The following is a 17,309-nucleotide window of genomic DNA, read 5'->3' on the forward strand; positions in this document are numbered from 1 at the left end:
ACACACTAGCCAATCAGCACATGGAGGCGGTCCTGCCAATCAGAGGAGAAGGCGGGCTTTTCCGGGAGCTTTCCTGCAAGTTCCTCTCCAAAGCGGAGCAATCCGGTGTGTTTCAGTTTGTTGTGGTCCACGTGTCGCTGCTGGGTGCTGTGAGAAGAGCTCAGGCAAACTCAGAAGTCCCGACATGGTAAGTGCAGGGCCATGTCCAACAAAAGGAAAGAGCAGGGGGCTGAGCAGAGGGAGCTGCTGTCTTGGGTCGTCCCTGGGGCTTGGTGATAAACAGCAGCCAGAAAGACAAGCAGCAACTTGTGAGGTTCCCTGTGGTCCTGTTCTCTCCCTGGAGCCGGAGGTGGCCTCTGAATAACCTCACTAGGGTGGCTGCATCTGCACAAAGCATTTGGGGAAAGGGCTTCTGTGTAGAAACATCCTTGGCAAGAAGCCAGACGCGGAGAGCTTTAGTTTCTCTGTATCTTCAGGAAGTTCTGGCCTTAGCATTTAGCCCTTTAATATGTAGGTTTGTAGGTGTAAGATCCCTTTGGCTTTGATTTTGTGGAAGCTGTAAAAGGCACCTCGTGTGTTGGGTAGCACTCCAATGTTGAGCTGTGATTTAGAAGCGTAAAATTGATGATGTAAAGGATTTACCAAAACTTACAGTGACACCAAGTAGAATGTAGCTGAGGGAGGACTGCCTCTAAAACACCCCACGGATAATAGGATGCTAGTATATGTGTTTTTTTACCAGGATTGTCCAGACATCTGTCTACAAACCATAACAAAGGAGACAAATCTGGTTTACAATCATGAATTAGGCCCATCCCGATATCAAAGAACAGGCCTCTAACAAGTGGCTCTAAGGGGCAAAATAGGGTCACGACCAACATTAAGGCCTGGTGTGCCATAAAGGTCCGGTTTTCTTCTTTCTTCCTTTCTTTCCTTCTTTCTTTCCTTCTTTCTTTCTTTCTTTCTTATATATAAGTACACTGTAGCGGTCCTCAGACACTCCAGAAGAGGGCATCAGATTTCGTTTAGGATGGTTGTGAGCCACCATGTGGTTGCTGGGACTTGAACTCGGGACCTTCGGAAGAGCAGTCGGTGCTCTTAACCACTGAGCCATCTCTCCAGCCCCCTTGGTTTCTTCTTGAGCAAAGCATAGTTTTGCCATGTGGACAAGACCACACTTGGTGATAACTGAAAAGGAAAACCACTGCTGTGCTGAGGACTGGCCTGGTCCAGGGAGGCTTTCTATGAGGCCTTCATGAATGGAGAATGGCCCAGCCCCTTCTCAGTCTCCAGAGCCAATGACAGCCTGGGGCTTAGGCTTAGGGGCTTCACCTAAGGCCCTGAAGTGCTGAGAATAAAATAGAGCTCCTTCTCTAAAGCAAGGATGGTGCTTGGGAGAGCGGGTGGTGGTCTGGGGCCAGGGCCTTCGGGGATGGCTTGCTTCAGATCCTGAGATCCCACCACATGCGGCTATGGTTATCAGTCCCGAGTCCAGTGTGGGCTTGGTCAGGAATGTTTTTGAGAGGTTCAGTGTTCCTTTTGTACAACGTTCTTCTATTAGATCCTTCCTGTGTTTTCCCCATTCATGATAGTTTGTGCTGACTCCACACAAGTCTCCTATTTTGTTCCATTTTGTCCCTGTAAGAAGTATACAGGCTGATATTCTCCAGAAGCCTGTGTGGCATAAGACAGAGCCCGTCCAAGACACCCCCATCCCAGCTTTGATACTTTCTTCCTTCAACTTTTCCAACCTTCGCATCTTCTGGCTCCTCTATCTCAGAACCCTGTCACTGATGAATGACCTGCTGTTTCAGGGCACTGATTTATTTAAGAAATAATTCTGATTATATCTATTCTGTGTAAGTCTCCCATCTGTGGGACTTGCAGTCTCTAGTCCATATTTAAATTGTTTAAAACATTGCCCAGGGCTGGAACCTAAGACACACTTACATGAGACAGCATATGTGGAATGTAAAATCTGTTCTGGGCTGTCTCTTCTCTAAGCATTAGCCAGAGCTGATTGCATGCTGCAATTAAAGAGATTTTTCTTAATTAATCTTGTAATTGTTTGTGGAGTGATTGCTCCTGGGGAAGGTATCTTATTCTAGGAGAGCTGCAACTTCTTCCCTGTACTAGAAGTGTTTCTAAGACAAGCTATGTTGACTCAGGCACCATTGATCCCAGTCTCATGCTCCCCGGGCAATGGCCTTGCTTTCCTATTGATGAAAATTCCTAAATTATTGAGATAAAGGATTGTACCACACCAGTGTTAAAATTCCTCATTTGAGTCATGTAATGAAGTGTTCATTTCAGTAACAGGTGAAGGGTTTTGCCAGTGGAGCATGCCTTCAGCCTTCAGATAAGAATAGGAGGCAGCTACTTCTTCAGGATTCCAACTTATACTGGAGACAAGCTGGAACACTAGCTGTCGTGGGACTGAGTAACTACTAGATCCTTAGATTTCCCATTGAAAATCACTCGTTGTTTGGTTAGTTGGGAGTGCAGATTGTTGGTCATTTTAATAATTTGCTGTACTATAGGGACATTCCATAAGTTCTGTGACTTTAGAGAACCCTCATTAATACTCATGTGAATAAAAATAGACCAGGTTTGTGGGTGTAGAAAATGGTTATGTTAGCTGGAAAGAGTCACTCACACACACACACACACACACACACACACACACCACTGAAATAGAAATTCAATATTGGGCTGGAGAGATGGCTCAGTGGTTAAGAGCACCGACTGCTCTTCCGAAGGTCCTGAGTTCAAATTCCAGCAAACACATGGTGGCTCACAGCCATCTATAATGAGATCTGATGCCCTCTTCTGGTGCATCTGAAGACAGCTACAGTGTACTTAGATATAATAATAAATAAATCTTTTTAAAAAAGAAATTCATTATTGACTACTTCCAGCTAACATAACCATTTTCTACACCCACAAACCTGGTCTGTTTTTATTCACTTGAGTATTAATGCCCTGTGCTTGGAAGACTGTCCTGCTGCTCCTTTCAGGCGGGGTCCGACTGGTCAGTGAGAAGAGATATAGACCAGTGAATGGGTGTCCTCCAACCTCCCTGGATTGGGGTGAGGGGACTGACTACAAATAAAGAGGGGCCTGTGTAAGCATTGAGTTCTCTGACCAACTTTGAAGCTGGTGTAATCACAGCAGAGAAAAGGAGGTGGAAGAAGGAAGGTGAGGGCCTTTCTGCTTTGACAGTAGTTGGTAATAGCAATGAGTAGTCAGGAAGTCAGTTTTAGACAATCAGTAAAAGTCCCAACTGGGCATCTAGGAGGCTCCCAGAGCAGGGCAATCACGAATCTGGATGAGGACATGAACTTATTTCTAGAAACCAAATTTCTATATTTATGCTACTTCAAGCAACACAGGATCTAGACAACCTGATGTGGTGTGCCTAACAGGAATGTTATTTTCCCTGTTAGAAAATGCAGAATGTGAGAGAAAAGACGTGAATAACACTTGGTGCGTCTAGTACGTATGTTTAGTCCCTGAAGAATATTGGATCATAAAGCCTGTTCCAACTTTTAAAAATATTTTTTGAGAGATAATTAAATCATTTCATTCCCTTTCTTCCTATTAAGTCTGAAACTTTGGGACAAATGGTTAAGTGGCTTACTTAACAAATCAAAGCAAACCTGGTTCTCTCAGCAGACCTCAGTCCCTACCTGATACAGGGTATGGCTTGCATATCTCGTCCTCTAGCCCAGGGGTAGGGCTGCCCTTCACCCAGCTGCCATTCCTTATGCAGTCCAACCATTTTGGTCACTTGGTCTTTTTCATCTGTCACTAAGCACCCTGACCTCTATGTTGGATCTGCTTTCTCCCTTCTTTCCTCTCTCCACGTGCCTCAGGGTTATGTCTACTTTGTACTCTCCAAGATGTCCCTGGACCTGGCTATTCTCTCTTTTATACCTAATAAACCCAGGAGCAGTCATGTCCTTTCCTTTTTTTTATTTCTTTTTTTTTTTTCCCACAGTCACTTTTTATTAACCACCCCTTGCTTTAAAATTCATAGCCATATTTTTCTTTTCAACTATGTTACTGTTTGAATTTCACTGCAGTTTGCCTGCAGGACTTCCCCAACTATGAAGCAAACATGACTGCGCTAGACATTGCATGTGTAATGGAATATGCAAACACAGGACTCTGTGCTGTGGGTGATTAGAACATTCTATTAAATACAATCTTCCGAGACCAGGGCTCTGCCTGCACCTAGGGTGGAAGGGCAGATCTAGGAAGGCTTCAGCTCTCTGAGGCATTTGCTCTCTGATCCCCCAGTAGAGGAGCTGCTACTGTCCTGAGGCCCAGCTGCATTTTTTCAAGCTAATGAGGGGGCTCTGGGAAGGGCTAACAGTCAGGATCACCAGTGGAAGGTAGCTTGTAGGTTCTTTCCAGGATTCTCCACAGATACATCTACAGCAAGCTGTGAGAAAGACCACAAGTCACGACATGGTGAGTGTGAGGGTCAGCACTGCCAGGCCAGGAGGAACATGTCTGCTGGGCTATCAGAGTCTGATCTGCTGAGACTGAGATGGGCAATTAGTCAGACTGTGGTTCTGTTGGTAGTGATCTGAACAGAAGCCCTTGGCCTCTGACCCTTCCCGAGTGTGGATTCCCAGGGGAGAGGGATGCTCTAGAGCCGTATTGGTGGAAGTCTGTGCTGCTTATAATAACATTATCCAGTGTATACACATAAGCCTTGCTTTTGGTGTGCAGTAGGAAGACAGATTCGAAAACTGAAGGTCTGGTTTCTAGAATTTCTGAACCTTCCACATTCAGTTTTGTGCAACAAATTTTATAGTTTAGAAATTAGAAGGTGGCAATATTTCATTAGAATACTTTTACCTTTCTACTACCTCCAGTCACAATGGCATGATTCACAGAAATTCAATTCTAGGGTATAAAAGGAGTTTCTAAAATGCAGAAGTTTCTCAGATGTGCATGGCACTGGGTAGGTGTGATAGGACATATCACAAATCTTGTGACATAATCCATGTAGCAGGAAGCAGACATTAAACTATTCTTCAATATTGTTTTGTGTGGGAGCTTCAATGGGGCTAGTTTTGCCTGAAATCACAAGGGGTCATGAGAGGCTGCAGTTAAAGCCCACCTTTGTGATTGCTTCCATTTACAGAGAGCTCTAGAGCATGGGTTTGGAAGACAGATCAGTAGTAGGTGAAGGATCAGAAATATAACAGTTTAGGGATCACTTTGAGTAATTTTTGTAAGAATCATGAAGTCTTTGTTTATTTAATTTGTATATATGTATAAAATCAGGTAGCATTGGTCAAGTTCACACTTTTCTTGTAGTTTCGTAGGTATTTTGATGAAAACTTGAATATATTTTGAGGCTTCTGTTTTGGCTTTTTCTCTTCATCCCTGTGTTTTTTCACAAATACTGTACACTTTCTTGATTATTGTATCTTTGCTATAAGTACAGAAGTCACACTGTGCCAATGTGTATACTATTTCTTCAAAATACTATTGAGAATTATGAGCTTTCTCACGTGACAAATAGACTTGGAATTAATGTTCCTCTTATAAATTTTTAGAATTTTTATATTTAAAATATCTTTGTCCTGTGTATCCTTTCCTTTTATTGTCTGAGATTCAGTATCTTAGATTCTCTCTTCCATCTCTATTCTGTGGGTGAACCTTGACCCCATAGTTCCTTTTTGAAGTCTTAAAATTTTGATTTACAGGATGCCCTTGGTTTATGCTTTACTTTTTTTTTTGTATTATTTTATTTATTTAAATTCCAGGTGTTGCCCCCTTTCTTGTACCCCCTACCAGAGTTCTTCACACACACACCCCTTTGCCTCTGAGAGGGTGGTCTTCCCCCTACCCGTTACCTTCCTGCCCCATTATCCACCCTCCCATTCCCACTTAATCCTCCCCAGCATCCACCCTCCTTGGGGCATCAAGTCTACAGGATTAGACTCATACTCTCCCACTGAAGCCAGACAAGGCAGTCCTCTGCTACATATGTGCCTGGGGTCATGGACTAGCCCATGTATCCTCTTTGGTTGGTGGTTTAGTCTCTGGGAGCTCTGAGGGTTCTAGGTTAGTTGATACTGTTGTTCTTACTATGGGGTTACAATCCCCTTCAGCTTCTTCAATCTATCCCCTAACTCTTCCATTGTGGTTCCTAACCTCAGTCAAATGGTTGGCTGTAAGTATCTGCATCTGTCTTAGTCAATTGCTGGTAGAGGCTCTCAGAGCACAGCCATGCTAGACTCCTGTCTGCAAGTACAACATGGCATCAAGTAATACTGTCAGGCTTTGATGCCAGCCTATGGGATGGATCCCAAGTTGGGCTGGTCACGGAATGGCCTTTCCTTCAACCTCTGCTCAATTTTTGTCCCAGCATTTCTTTTAGATAGGAAAATTTCTGGGTCAAAATTTTTGAAGGTAGTTGGATGGCCTTATCCTTCCACTGGGGGCCCTGTCTATCTAGTGGAGGTGGTCTCTTCAGGTTTCATCTCCCCACTGTTGAACATTTCGGCTAAGATCATCCCCTTTGAATCCTGGGAGCCTCTCATACCCGAGGTCTCTGGGACTTTTAGCTGTTAAGAACAAGGACATCATGAATTTTTGCAGGCAAATGTATGGAACTCAAATATCATCCTGAGCAAATTAATACAGATCCATAAGGACATGCATGTTATGTCCTTGCTAATAAGTGGATATTAGCCAAAAATTACAGAATGCCCATAATACAGTGCACATACAATATGAAGTTTAAGAAGAAGGAAAGCCCGAGTAAGAATGGTTAAATTCTACTTGGAAGGGGGAACAAAATAATAGGAGTTAGAGGGAGAGAGGGAGGAACCTAGGTGGGGAGAGGGGTGGAAGAGGGGAAAAGGAGAGCAGGACCAAGTATTGGGGAAGACAGGAGAGAAGCCCAGAGGGCTAGGAGAATGAATGGAAATATGTAGCTTCAGGGGACAGTGGGCAGGGAGAACCTCTAATTTATGCTTTCTTTTTCTATTTCTATTTTAAGCCCAAGAATAGTTGTCTTTTCTTCAAGTGTTTGTTCTTCTGGTTGTGAGCCTTCATGTGGTTGTTGAGAATTGAATTTTTAGGACCTCTGCTTCCTCTGGTCAACCCTGCTCGCTTCAGTTTGGCCCCGCTCGCTTTGTTCAACTCCGCTCTCTCCAGCCCAAAGATTTATTTATTATTATACATAAGTACACTGTAGCTGTCTTCAGATGCACCAGAAGAGGGCGTCAGATCTCATTACGGGTGGTTGTGAGCCACCATGTGGTTGCTGGGATTTGAACTCAGGACCTTCGGAAGAGCAGTCAGTGCTCTTACTGGCCTGGTTGGGAGTTTTTGAGTTTTGATTTTAGGTTTATGTTGTCTGGATTTTCAGAGAGTGTGTTGGCTGAGTGTTGCCTCTTTTACAGTTCTGTCCGGTGGTTGTGCTCAAGGGTGAATGTTTGCTGGTTTTAGAAGTTTGGGGAAAAGGAATCTAGGGAAAGATGATTTTAGCAATCCACGGGACACTTGACAGAAGAGAGGTGAAGTCGCCTCTTGTGATCTAGTCTAGTGCTTGGGAAAACTCTGAAAATTGTATCTAGGGTAACATAGTGTGGTAGATCTGTGGCCAGCCTATTTGGTCTTCTGGCAAGCATGGCATGTGTTTGAGAATGGGTTTCTTTGTGAGTAGGCGCTGGGACACAGAGATGAGGCAGGAGAAGAATGGCACTTGGGAAATGTCTGCATTTCCTGTAACCATGGAAATTTGTAGAGGAAGCTTTATCTAATATTGTGTTGCAATGCTTTGGGCAACTATGAGGATTGGGTCTGAGGTAACAGATAGTGGGATAGGTCTTTGGACAGCCTGCTTAGTGTTCTGTCTGGCATGGCCTATATTTGAGCAGGGAGTGTCTGCCCATAGTTGGGGGTTCAGACACAAAGATGGCACAGGAAGAGAAGGGAATATGGAAATACTCTTTTGTATCTACAAGAGGTAGGGACATGTGAGAGGAAGCTGCAGTCCTAAGGGCAACCTTGAATATTGGGTCTCAGGTAGCTGAAGCTGGGAGTGGTCTGGGGCATCCTACCTAGTTCCTTACCCAATATCTTAATGCTCAGGCATCAGATTTCCAGGGATCATTTATTTGTTTCTATATTTACTTAGTTTTTTGTTGCCTTCATCTGCAAAAGATTCTTTGCTCATTGGATAAAAAGTACGATGTGGATGGGCAGAACAGTCGGCAACTATTCATGCTGGGGTTGACCTGAGTTCAGACCCCAGCACCCAACCCAAGTTGGGAAGCTCATAACTACCTGCTACTCCAGATCCAAGGGACCGACACCCTCTTCTCATGTCTGTCACCTGTACACACATGGAGGATAGTCTGTCCCTCATACAAATGTTCACATAAATGGGATTACATATGTTTTCAAAAGTGCTTATGACCTATAAAGCAGTTAGCTTAATACAAGTTGTTAAAAGTTTATAGTAGAAAGCAAACACTGTTTTTTAAAAATCTACTTTCAATTGAATTTGGTTTTAAAAGTTTGCATTTCCTTACCCTGGTGCAAACTTGTATCCAGCCTTTAGTCATTGGAAACAGATGATTTCTAAATGATCCTAAAACACATTGCTTCTCTTTATCAAAAAGAGAGGAGATACTTTTAGTAGTCAATATTATTTTCTCCAATATCGAAACATTTGTATGCCTTAAGCAAATCTTTCCACTGGAAATAGTGCCGCCCCTCACTTTTTCCCCAGTTCATATTCTATTATTAGCAAAAGAGAGTGCCAGGGCCCACAGGATTAGTAATGCTCAGTGATTTCTTTGGATTTGATTGTGACTATAGTACTGTAGTTCTTGTTTAAAGGGCTGGGTTGTATTTACAGGTCTGTCTTTGTGTCTAATTTAATCAGTGGTGCTTTGTATGTTATATGATTTATTAAGTATAATCTAATTGATATTCACCAATTTTTGTCTTTTGAAAATTTATTACATTATGAGTTCCTTGAGTTTTTGTTTATTTGGTGACTTTCTGTGGAAAAACAGTTTTAGTTTTCTCTTCTTGATCCTAATGACTTGCTTCTCTTCATTTATTACCAAATCTATGTTTTCCTGGTTTTGTAGTCATCAGTGTTTGTGTTTTTGTTACTTAAGAAGTGTTTGATGTGGTTAACACATTGGTTTGGGGTTATTAAAACTTTGTCATATATTACTTTTAACTCTGTTCTAGTTAGCTTTAGTTCTTAACATTTTAGATCATATAGTCTTTGAGGGAGGCTCAATTGATGGTCTGCCTCCATCGTAATGGCTGGTGGCTGTGTCTTTGAGAAATTGTGTTGATTGATATGGGAAGGCACTTCCACTGAGGATAGCAATATCCCTAAGCAAGGGGGCCTGGGCTGGCCAAGAGAGCTAGCTGAGCATGGGACAGTGATCAAGCATGAGAGCAAGTGAAGAAACAAGGTTGGTCCATGCCTTTATTTTCTAGCATGAGTTTCTATCTTAAGTCCTCAAAATGATGGACTGTGATCTGATATAAGCATCCAGAAAAATTGTTCATTACCCGGAAGCAAGTTAGAATGAAAAATGGTACATAAAAAGGGATTTTGATGCTTGACAGAACCTGGGAATATTTTCTTTTAGCATTATATGGAAAAGATAAGATTTGAGATGGCCAAAGGCATAGAACTTTCATCTGCTGTTCTGTGGGACTTAGGAAGATTAGAGTATTAAGACAAAGGAGATAGATGCCATAGGAATCCAGTGGGAAATAGATGCTATGAACATTTTAGCTAGAAATCATGTGTTATATTTTTGGCCACAAATGTTTCTTACTCTGCCCATGCCGTGAGGAACGGGCTAAGGCAGAACTGAAGGATAAGTGTCTGACTTCTTAGATGTAATATTGAATCTGTTGGATGTTTATTTCCATGATTCATTTAGGATGGTAGTGGAAAAAAGAGCAACAAGTGGTGTAGAAAGAAATGCAAAGTCTGTGGTTTGTAGAGAAAAACACACTGAGTGGTTTCAGATGGCAGTCAGTACTGAAACAGAGGCAACAATTTTCAAGGACATTTTCACCATTAAAGGGAAGCCCATTGCGTTGGCTTGAAAGCATAAGAAAGTGCCATTAGAATAACAGTCCCCTTTTCTAAGCCTTGAATTAATGGAAGAAGTGGGCAAAGTGATTCCTAGTCCCAGGTAGGAACTTCATATAAAACCGGCTGCAACTACAGTCCATGTGTGGCAGGGTCCATCCCAATTTAGGAGCCAAATTTCTCAGGCTCACCCATATTGTGCTGGTTCTGGAAACAAGGAAGATGCAAAAATAATCCTCATGGATTCTTCCTTTCTGGTTTCAGTTCAGCGTTCCAGTGTTCTTTGTTTGGCAGAGTCAGGGCTCCAGTGAGGATACTGTGAGAGTTCATTGCAAGAAGGTCTATGGATGATGCTTAGTTGTATTTTGAGACCATAAGATGTTGAGATACCTATGGTATGGGAATCTGCCATGGAGAGATGCATATAGGGAGTGGAAGTACCGAAACTGAGAGATGTATGAGAAATATCAGGGATAGAGCCATGTAAGCACTTTGAACCTGAAGCCCCTTGTGGCTGAGACAGAGCTACAGGATTTAGTGTTTGCCCTGTTTGGTTTCTTGCCATGGTCTAATGCATGTATTCCTCCATATTGGAATGGAAAGGGTTGTTTGTGCCATTGTATATTTGAAAGATATAATTTGTTTTCTGATTTTACAAGATGTGGCAGTCACAAGATTGCTTTGAGTGTCAAAGGAGCCTTTAGATATTTGAACACTGTAGGGGCTATTGTAGACAATAAGGATTATTGAATTTAGACTAAATATATTTTTATGAGAGGGTGACAATGAACCTATAGTGACCAGTCACAATAGACTTATACTCAACCTGTTTCCTGTTCTTTATGACTGTGTTGTAGTTGAAACTTATCAGTCATCTTTCTTCTACTGTCATATCCTCACCATTACAGACTCTATCCATAATTCACATAAGGTACAGTAGAAGCTGTTGTTATTCAGTGCTAAGGTATTTCGCTAGCCTGACATTTTTATTTTTAGTTTTGTTTATGTTTTTGATTTTGAAGACAAAGTATCCCTTTGTGGCTCTGGCTGTCCAGAAAGTAGGTTTCCAGACCAGGCAGCACTTAAATTTAGTAAAGTGTCTCCAGAGTCCTATGATTAGATGTGGGGCAAAATGCCTGGCTTGCTTTGTTTTTATATTATTAGCTGATGGGCTTGGAATCTAGGTTATGTATATGCAGCATGTGTTGTTATTCTGAACTTCATCCACACTTGAATTTTGAAACTTGGCAGGGAGTATATTTATATTTCTCATGATGTCATGTACTCATGTCATTTTTGAATGACTATGAATATTTTCCCTGTATGTACAAATATGTACATCATGTGTGCCTGATGCTCACTGTAGGCAGAAGATAGCCTAAGAACTCCTGAATTTGGTACAATGGGCAATTGTGATCTTCCATGCATATATTGGCAATTTACTCCAATAAAGGCAGTACCTCTGGTGAGCCACCTCTCCTGCTCTATGTTTCTAATTCATGATCAAGATTTGTATTGCTAGTGTTTCCATCTGTCTATCTATAAATGTTTAAATATACATTCCCTTTTATTAAGGTCTTATTAATTTTACTGTTGAAACTGGGTCATTTGAGGTTTCTGAAAGATGAATCAGACTTGGAGTGAATATGTAATTCTTTGTAGGAACTTCAGTAAAGACCTTGGAGTTCTTTCTATCTTTTTTTTTTTGTTTGTTTGTTTGATAGATTGATTGGTTTTTTTTACAGGGGAGTTAGTGTCTTAATATGAACATGTTGATCTCCTGGAACTCAAGGCACAGACCAGGCTGTCATCCAATTCAGTGACGTACACCTGGCTTTGCCTCTTCACTCGTGGGATTAAAGACACGAGTGACTATAGCCAGCATGCTCATCATTTTAAAGTTACTAATTATTCATACAATTTATCTGATTTGTGCTCAGTACAATCGATCTGTTTGCTTCTGTGTCTTTGTGTCTGTTAACTGCCATTTCTCTGGGAAGACTCTTCCTCTTCAAGCGGTGCAGAAATGACAGAGGTGACGCTGATTCATTATTCAGTTTCCTTCTAAAATGCCTTGACTACAATAGAGCATTTGTGTTAGAAATTAATTAGCATTTGTGCAAGAATTACCAGAACTGTATGACTATATTCTCAATGAAGTATACATTCACAATGTTCTCAGTAATATGTTTTCTCATGCACACGTGCCTGGGATATTTTAGGGTAGAGTGACCTATGATGATGTGCAGGTGAACTTCACTCGGGAAGAGTGGGCTTTGCTGGATCCTTCTCAGAAGAATCTCTACAGAGATGTGATGCTGGAGACCTACAGGAATCTCGCTGCTATCGGTAAGACAGTGAATTTCTTTTCACTTTTTAAAATGTCTGTACAACTGTTTCTTTGTTATTGTTACTTGTTCTTGTAATTTCTGTTGAGAATGCGGAAGAATGAGGTGAATTAATCAGGCTTGGTTGTAAAGTTCCCTGAAGTTAGTAACTTAAACTTTCCTAATTTCCAATAGTCTAACATATGGCCTCTATATTTTAGGCTACGTTTGGGAAGACCATAATATTGAAGACCATTTTCAAAGTTCTAGAAGACGTGGAAGGTAATTTTTATGTGCAAACTGATAAAAAATATGCCTTGGAAGAAATTTTAATATGTCCTGCAGGTTTTAAAAAAGGCAACAGGGTAAAAATAGCACCGCTTTAAGTTGTGGATGATTATTAAATCTCACAAAACTATGTATGTTAATGTCATGTATCTAATTTGTGTCTGCAAGGCATTCCTCTAAGTACAAAGACATGGAAACAATACTTTCACAGCTCTCACCACTTGAATCACAGCCCAATAGTTACGCTATAGAACTGTTCAGCCTAACACCACTTTAACATTGCAAGGTGTACACATTAAGTAGGTGATAAGTGTATTTCCAAAACCTTTTAATAAGGAAACAGTCCATGCTAAAGCTGGTGTTAATCATTGCTAACTTTAGTGAGATGGGTAGTTTAGAAAGTCAAGAATGCTGTTGTGGGGAAACCTTAATCTCTGTCCGACATCTGTTTGAGTAAACAAGGTTACACTGTGGGACTGCAAAGTGAACACGTTTTACTTGTTATTCTCCTTTTAATAGGGATGTCATATGTTACAATAGGTACAAGCAATGTGAGCATAGGAGGAATATTGAAAGAAGCAACAAACCTTTTTGTCTTCCAGCACAATTTGAAGATATGTAGTACTCCCCAGTTTGAGTAGATTGTCTAAATGTGCTACAAGTTTACAAATAGTTTTCCAACTATATTAAGGGTATCTACAAAGTCACACTCAGAAAATCACTAGGGATGTGGAAATTTTTCTGTTTGTCTTGGTTCACTTTGCAAATGAAATCAGTGTGGTCAAGCTCTGAGTTCTTCCTGTTATCTTCAAATATGTGAACACACTCATATAGAAACAGGATGCTATAAATGTGAGCCATGTCATCAATGGTCTTCCCATCCCGTGTATCTTCAAAGATGCAAAAGAACCCACAATGAATGGGAACTCCATGGATGTAAACAAAGGAATAATAGATTAAGATCAGGTTGTTCTTTACAATTAGGCTAAATTGTAAAACTTACTCACACAGACGAAAAGATTCATCTGTGTTTTGAATGTGAGAAAGCTTTCACACGTGCCAATTGTCTTTGCAGGTATGAAAGAAGTCATACTGAAGAGCAACCCTCTGAGTTTATTCAACGTGGGAAGAAAGCCTATGTATTTCAGAGTCATAACCAAAGACATGAAAGAATTCATACTGGAGAGAAACCCTATGGAGATGTCCAACATTGTGAAGCCTTTGCATATAACAGTAGTCTCCAGATACATAAAACAACACTTGCTGGAGTGAAATCCTATGAGTGTAACCAATGTGGTAAAGACTTTGTATCTCACAGGTCTCTCCAAAGGCATAAAGGAGAGAAATCTTATTATGAATGTAATCAATGTGGTAAAACTTTTGCATGTCAAGGTGGACTCCAAATGCATAAACGAATACATACAGGAGAGAAAACTCATGAGTGTAATCAAAGTATTAAAGTCCTTGGATGTCAAAGTGGACTACGATATAAAAGAACACAAACAGGAGAAAAACCTTATGAATGTAATCAATGTGGTAAAACCTTTATATATCACAGTTATCTTCAAAAACATAAAAGAACACATACTGGAGAGAAACCCTTTGAATGTAACCAGTGTGGTAAAGCCTTTGCAGGAAATAGTCATCTCCTAAGACATAAAAGAATACATACTGGTGAGAAACCCTACGAGTGTAACCAATGTGGTAAAGACTTTTCACGTCGCAATTCTCTTCAAAGGCATAAACGAGTTCATACAGGAGAGAAACCTTATGAATGTAATCAGTGTGGTAAAGGCTTTGCATGTCAAAGTGGTCTCCGAATACATAAAAGAACACATACAGGAGAGAAACCCTATGAATGCAGTCAATGTGATAAAGCCTTTGCATGTCAGAGTGGTCTCCTGTATCATAAAAGAACACATACTGGAGAGAGACCATATGAATGTAATGAATGCGGTAAATCCTTCATACATCACAGTCATTTTCAAATACATAAAAGAACGCATACTGGAGAGAAACCCTTTGAATGTGACAAATGTGGTAAAGCCTTTGCACGAAACAGCCATCTCCTAACACATAAAAGGATACACACTGGAAAGAAACCCTATGAATGAAAGAAATATGGTAAACTCTTTGGGAGGTTCTCAGGACCCAAAGGAAGGTACCTTTGATGAAATCTCCTACAGTGGGGAGAAGGAACTTGAAGAGCCCACCTCTAGCAGAAAGACAGGGCATCAAGTGAGGGGTGGGGTTGCCATCTTATAGCCAAAATCTTTGACCCATCATTATTTCTGTCTGACAGAACTGCAGGGACAAAAATGGAGAAAAGCCTGAGGAAAAAGAGGTCCAGCGACAGGCCCAAATTGGGATCCAGCTCAAGGGGAGGCCCCAAGGCCTAATACTATTACTGAGGCCAAGATGTGCTCACAAAAAGAGGCCTATCCTGACTGCTCTCCGAAAGACCCAACAAGCAGCTGAAAGAGTCAGATGCAGATATTTACACCCAACCAATGAACAGAAGCTGCTGACCCCTGTGGTTGAATTAGGGAAAAGCTAGAAGAAGCTGAGGAGGAGGGCCACTCTGTACGAGGCCCAGCAGTCTTTTAAATGACCTGGATCTCAGACATTGGGCCACCAACCTGGCAGTATACACCAGCTAATATGAGGCCCCCAACACATATATAGCAGAGGACTGCTGGGTTTGGACTCAGAGAAGATACCTCTAACCCTCAAGAGACTGGAGGCCCCAAGGAGTGTGTATGTGGGGGGAGTTCTGGTGGGGTAGGGGGTTGAAGAGGTAAGGAAGTCCTCCTGGAGATGGGGGATATGAGACGTGCAGTAGTCAGAAGGTGGACCGGGAGAGGGATAAAATCTGGACTGTAAAAAAAGATTAAATAAAATAAAAAGAAACAAAAAGCAGCACATTTTGGGGAGCATCATCCACAGGCAGGCAACAGAGTCAGGGACTCTCCCTGGTCCAGTTGTTGGGGAACCTGTCTGAATACCAAACTGCACATGTAGTACACGTTTATGGGGTATGTGTGTGCAGTATCAGCCTATGAATGCCCTTTGGTTGGTAGTTTAGTCTCTCCGAACCCCCAGAGGTCCAGATCAGTTGATTCTTGGTCTGCTTGTGAACTTCTTTTTTTTTTATTGGGTATTTATTTTATTTATATTTCCAGTGCTATCCCAAAAGCCCCCCACACGCTCCCCTACCCACCCACTCCCACTTCTTGGCCCTGTCGTTCCCCTGTACTGAGGCATATAAAGTTTGCACGACTAATGGGCCTCTCTTTCCACTGATGGCCGACTAGGCCATTTTCTGATTCATATGCAGCTAGAGACACGAGCTCCAGGGGGGTACTGGTTAGTTCATATTGTTGTTCCACCTATAGGATTGCAGATCCCTTTAGCTCCTTGGGTATTTTCTCTAGCTCCTCCATTGGGGGCCCTGTGATCCATCCATTAGCTGACTGTGAGCATCCACTTCTGTGTTTGCTAGGCCCCCGGCATGGTCCCACAAGAGACAGCTACATCTGGGTCCTTTCAGCAAAATCTTGCTAGTGTATGCAATGGTGTCAGCGTTTGGAAGCTGATTATGGGATGGATCCCTGGATATGGCAATCTCTAGATGGTCCATCCTTTTGTCTCAGCTCCAAACTTTGTCTTTGTAACTCCTTTCATGAGTGTTTTGTTCCCAATTCTAAGAAGGGGCAAAGTGTCCACACTTTGGTCTTTGTCCTTCTTGAGTTTCATGCATTTAGCAAATTGTATCTTATATCTTGGGTATCCTAAGTTTCTGGGCTAATATCCACTTATCAGTGAGTACATATTGTGTGAGTTCCTTTGTGATTGGGTTACCTCACTCAGGATGATGCCCTCCAGGTCCATCCATTTGCCTAGGAATATCATAAATTCATTCTTTTTAATAGCTGAGTAGTACTCCATTGTGTAAATGTACCACATTTTCTGTATCCATTTCTCTGTTGAGGGGCATCTGGGTTCTTTCCAGCTTCTGACTATTATAAATAAGGCTGCTATGAACATAGTGGAGCATGTGTCCTTCTTACCGGTTGAAACATCTTCTGGATATTGTGGATCCCTTAGTCCCTCCTACAGATCCTGTACAAGACTCTTGGAGCTCCCTCCAATTGGCGATCAGTCTCAGCTTCCATTTTGGGCAGCTGCAGTCTGGAGCCTCTAAGAGGACAGTTATGCTCATCTCCAGTCCGTAAGTGCAACAGTATCATTAATGGTGTCAGGAGTTGGTTCTTGTCAGTGGGATGGGTCTGAAGGTGGGCCAGTCATTGCTGGCCATTCCCTCAGACTCCATTTCTTTGTTTCTGCACCTCCTGTAGGTAAGACAGTTTTGTGAGTTAGTGTCATCATTTCTTCATTGTGAGTCCTGCCTTGCTACTGGAGGTGGTTACTTCAGAATTTATATCACCCACTGCCAGGAGTGAGTCTCAGCTATGGTCACCTATAGACTCCCTGGAGACTCCCCCAGCCTGCTGCTGATTCCCTATTCACCCTCTGCACCCTCTTTCCTCACATAGGATCCTCCAACATTCCCCTTACCTTGCCTT

At 41.9% G+C, this 17,309-nt stretch overlaps 2 protein-coding genes across 7 annotated transcripts in view; one reads left to right on the forward strand and one right to left on the reverse strand.

Annotated features, from left to right (window-relative positions):
- Window positions 1-17,309, reverse strand: part of 3300002I08Rik (RIKEN cDNA 3300002I08 gene) — a 56,593-nt gene that overhangs the window by 5,009 nt on the left and 34,275 nt on the right. For 3 of the 6 annotated variants that reach the window (XM_030252049.1, XM_011239765.3, XM_011239764.3), the window contains one exon: window positions 15,634-17,075. The exons of the other annotated variants lie outside the window; for them this stretch is intronic. In XM_030252049.1, coding sequence (XP_030107909.1) covers window positions 17,046-17,075 — 30 coding nt within the window. In that variant the 3' untranslated portion in view covers window positions 15,634-17,045. Of the gene's footprint in view, window positions 1-15,633; window positions 17,076-17,309 lie in introns of those variants that run through there. 6 annotated transcript variants of the gene reach the window in all.
- Window positions 79-15,642, forward strand: Gm10130 (predicted gene 10130). Its single transcript, NM_001374676.1, has 4 exons — window positions 79-187; window positions 12,331-12,457; window positions 12,657-12,717; window positions 13,799-15,642. Exons 1-4 carry the CDS (start codon window positions 185-187, stop codon window positions 14,835-14,837), a joined length of 1,230 nt encoding a protein of 409 aa, NP_001361605.1. The 5' UTR covers window positions 79-184; the 3' UTR covers window positions 14,838-15,642.

Source organism: Mus musculus, chromosome 2 (assembly GCF_000001635.26).
Source record: "Mus musculus strain C57BL/6J chromosome 2, GRCm38.p6 C57BL/6J".
In the NCBI taxonomy this organism is placed as follows: Eukaryota; Metazoa; Chordata; class Mammalia; order Rodentia; family Muridae; genus Mus; species Mus musculus.

Bases quoted from the DNA above. Each gene is read 5' to 3' on its own strand.
- Gm10130 (NM_001374676.1), top strand. The intron at 12,458-12,656 runs GTAAGACAGTGA...TCTATATTTTAG, and splicing joins CAGGAATCTCGCTGCTATCG to GCTACGTTTGGGAAGACCAT. The intron at 12,718-13,798 runs GTAATTTTTATG...TTGTCTTTGCAG, and splicing joins AGTTCTAGAAGACGTGGAAG to GTATGAAAGAAGTCATACTG.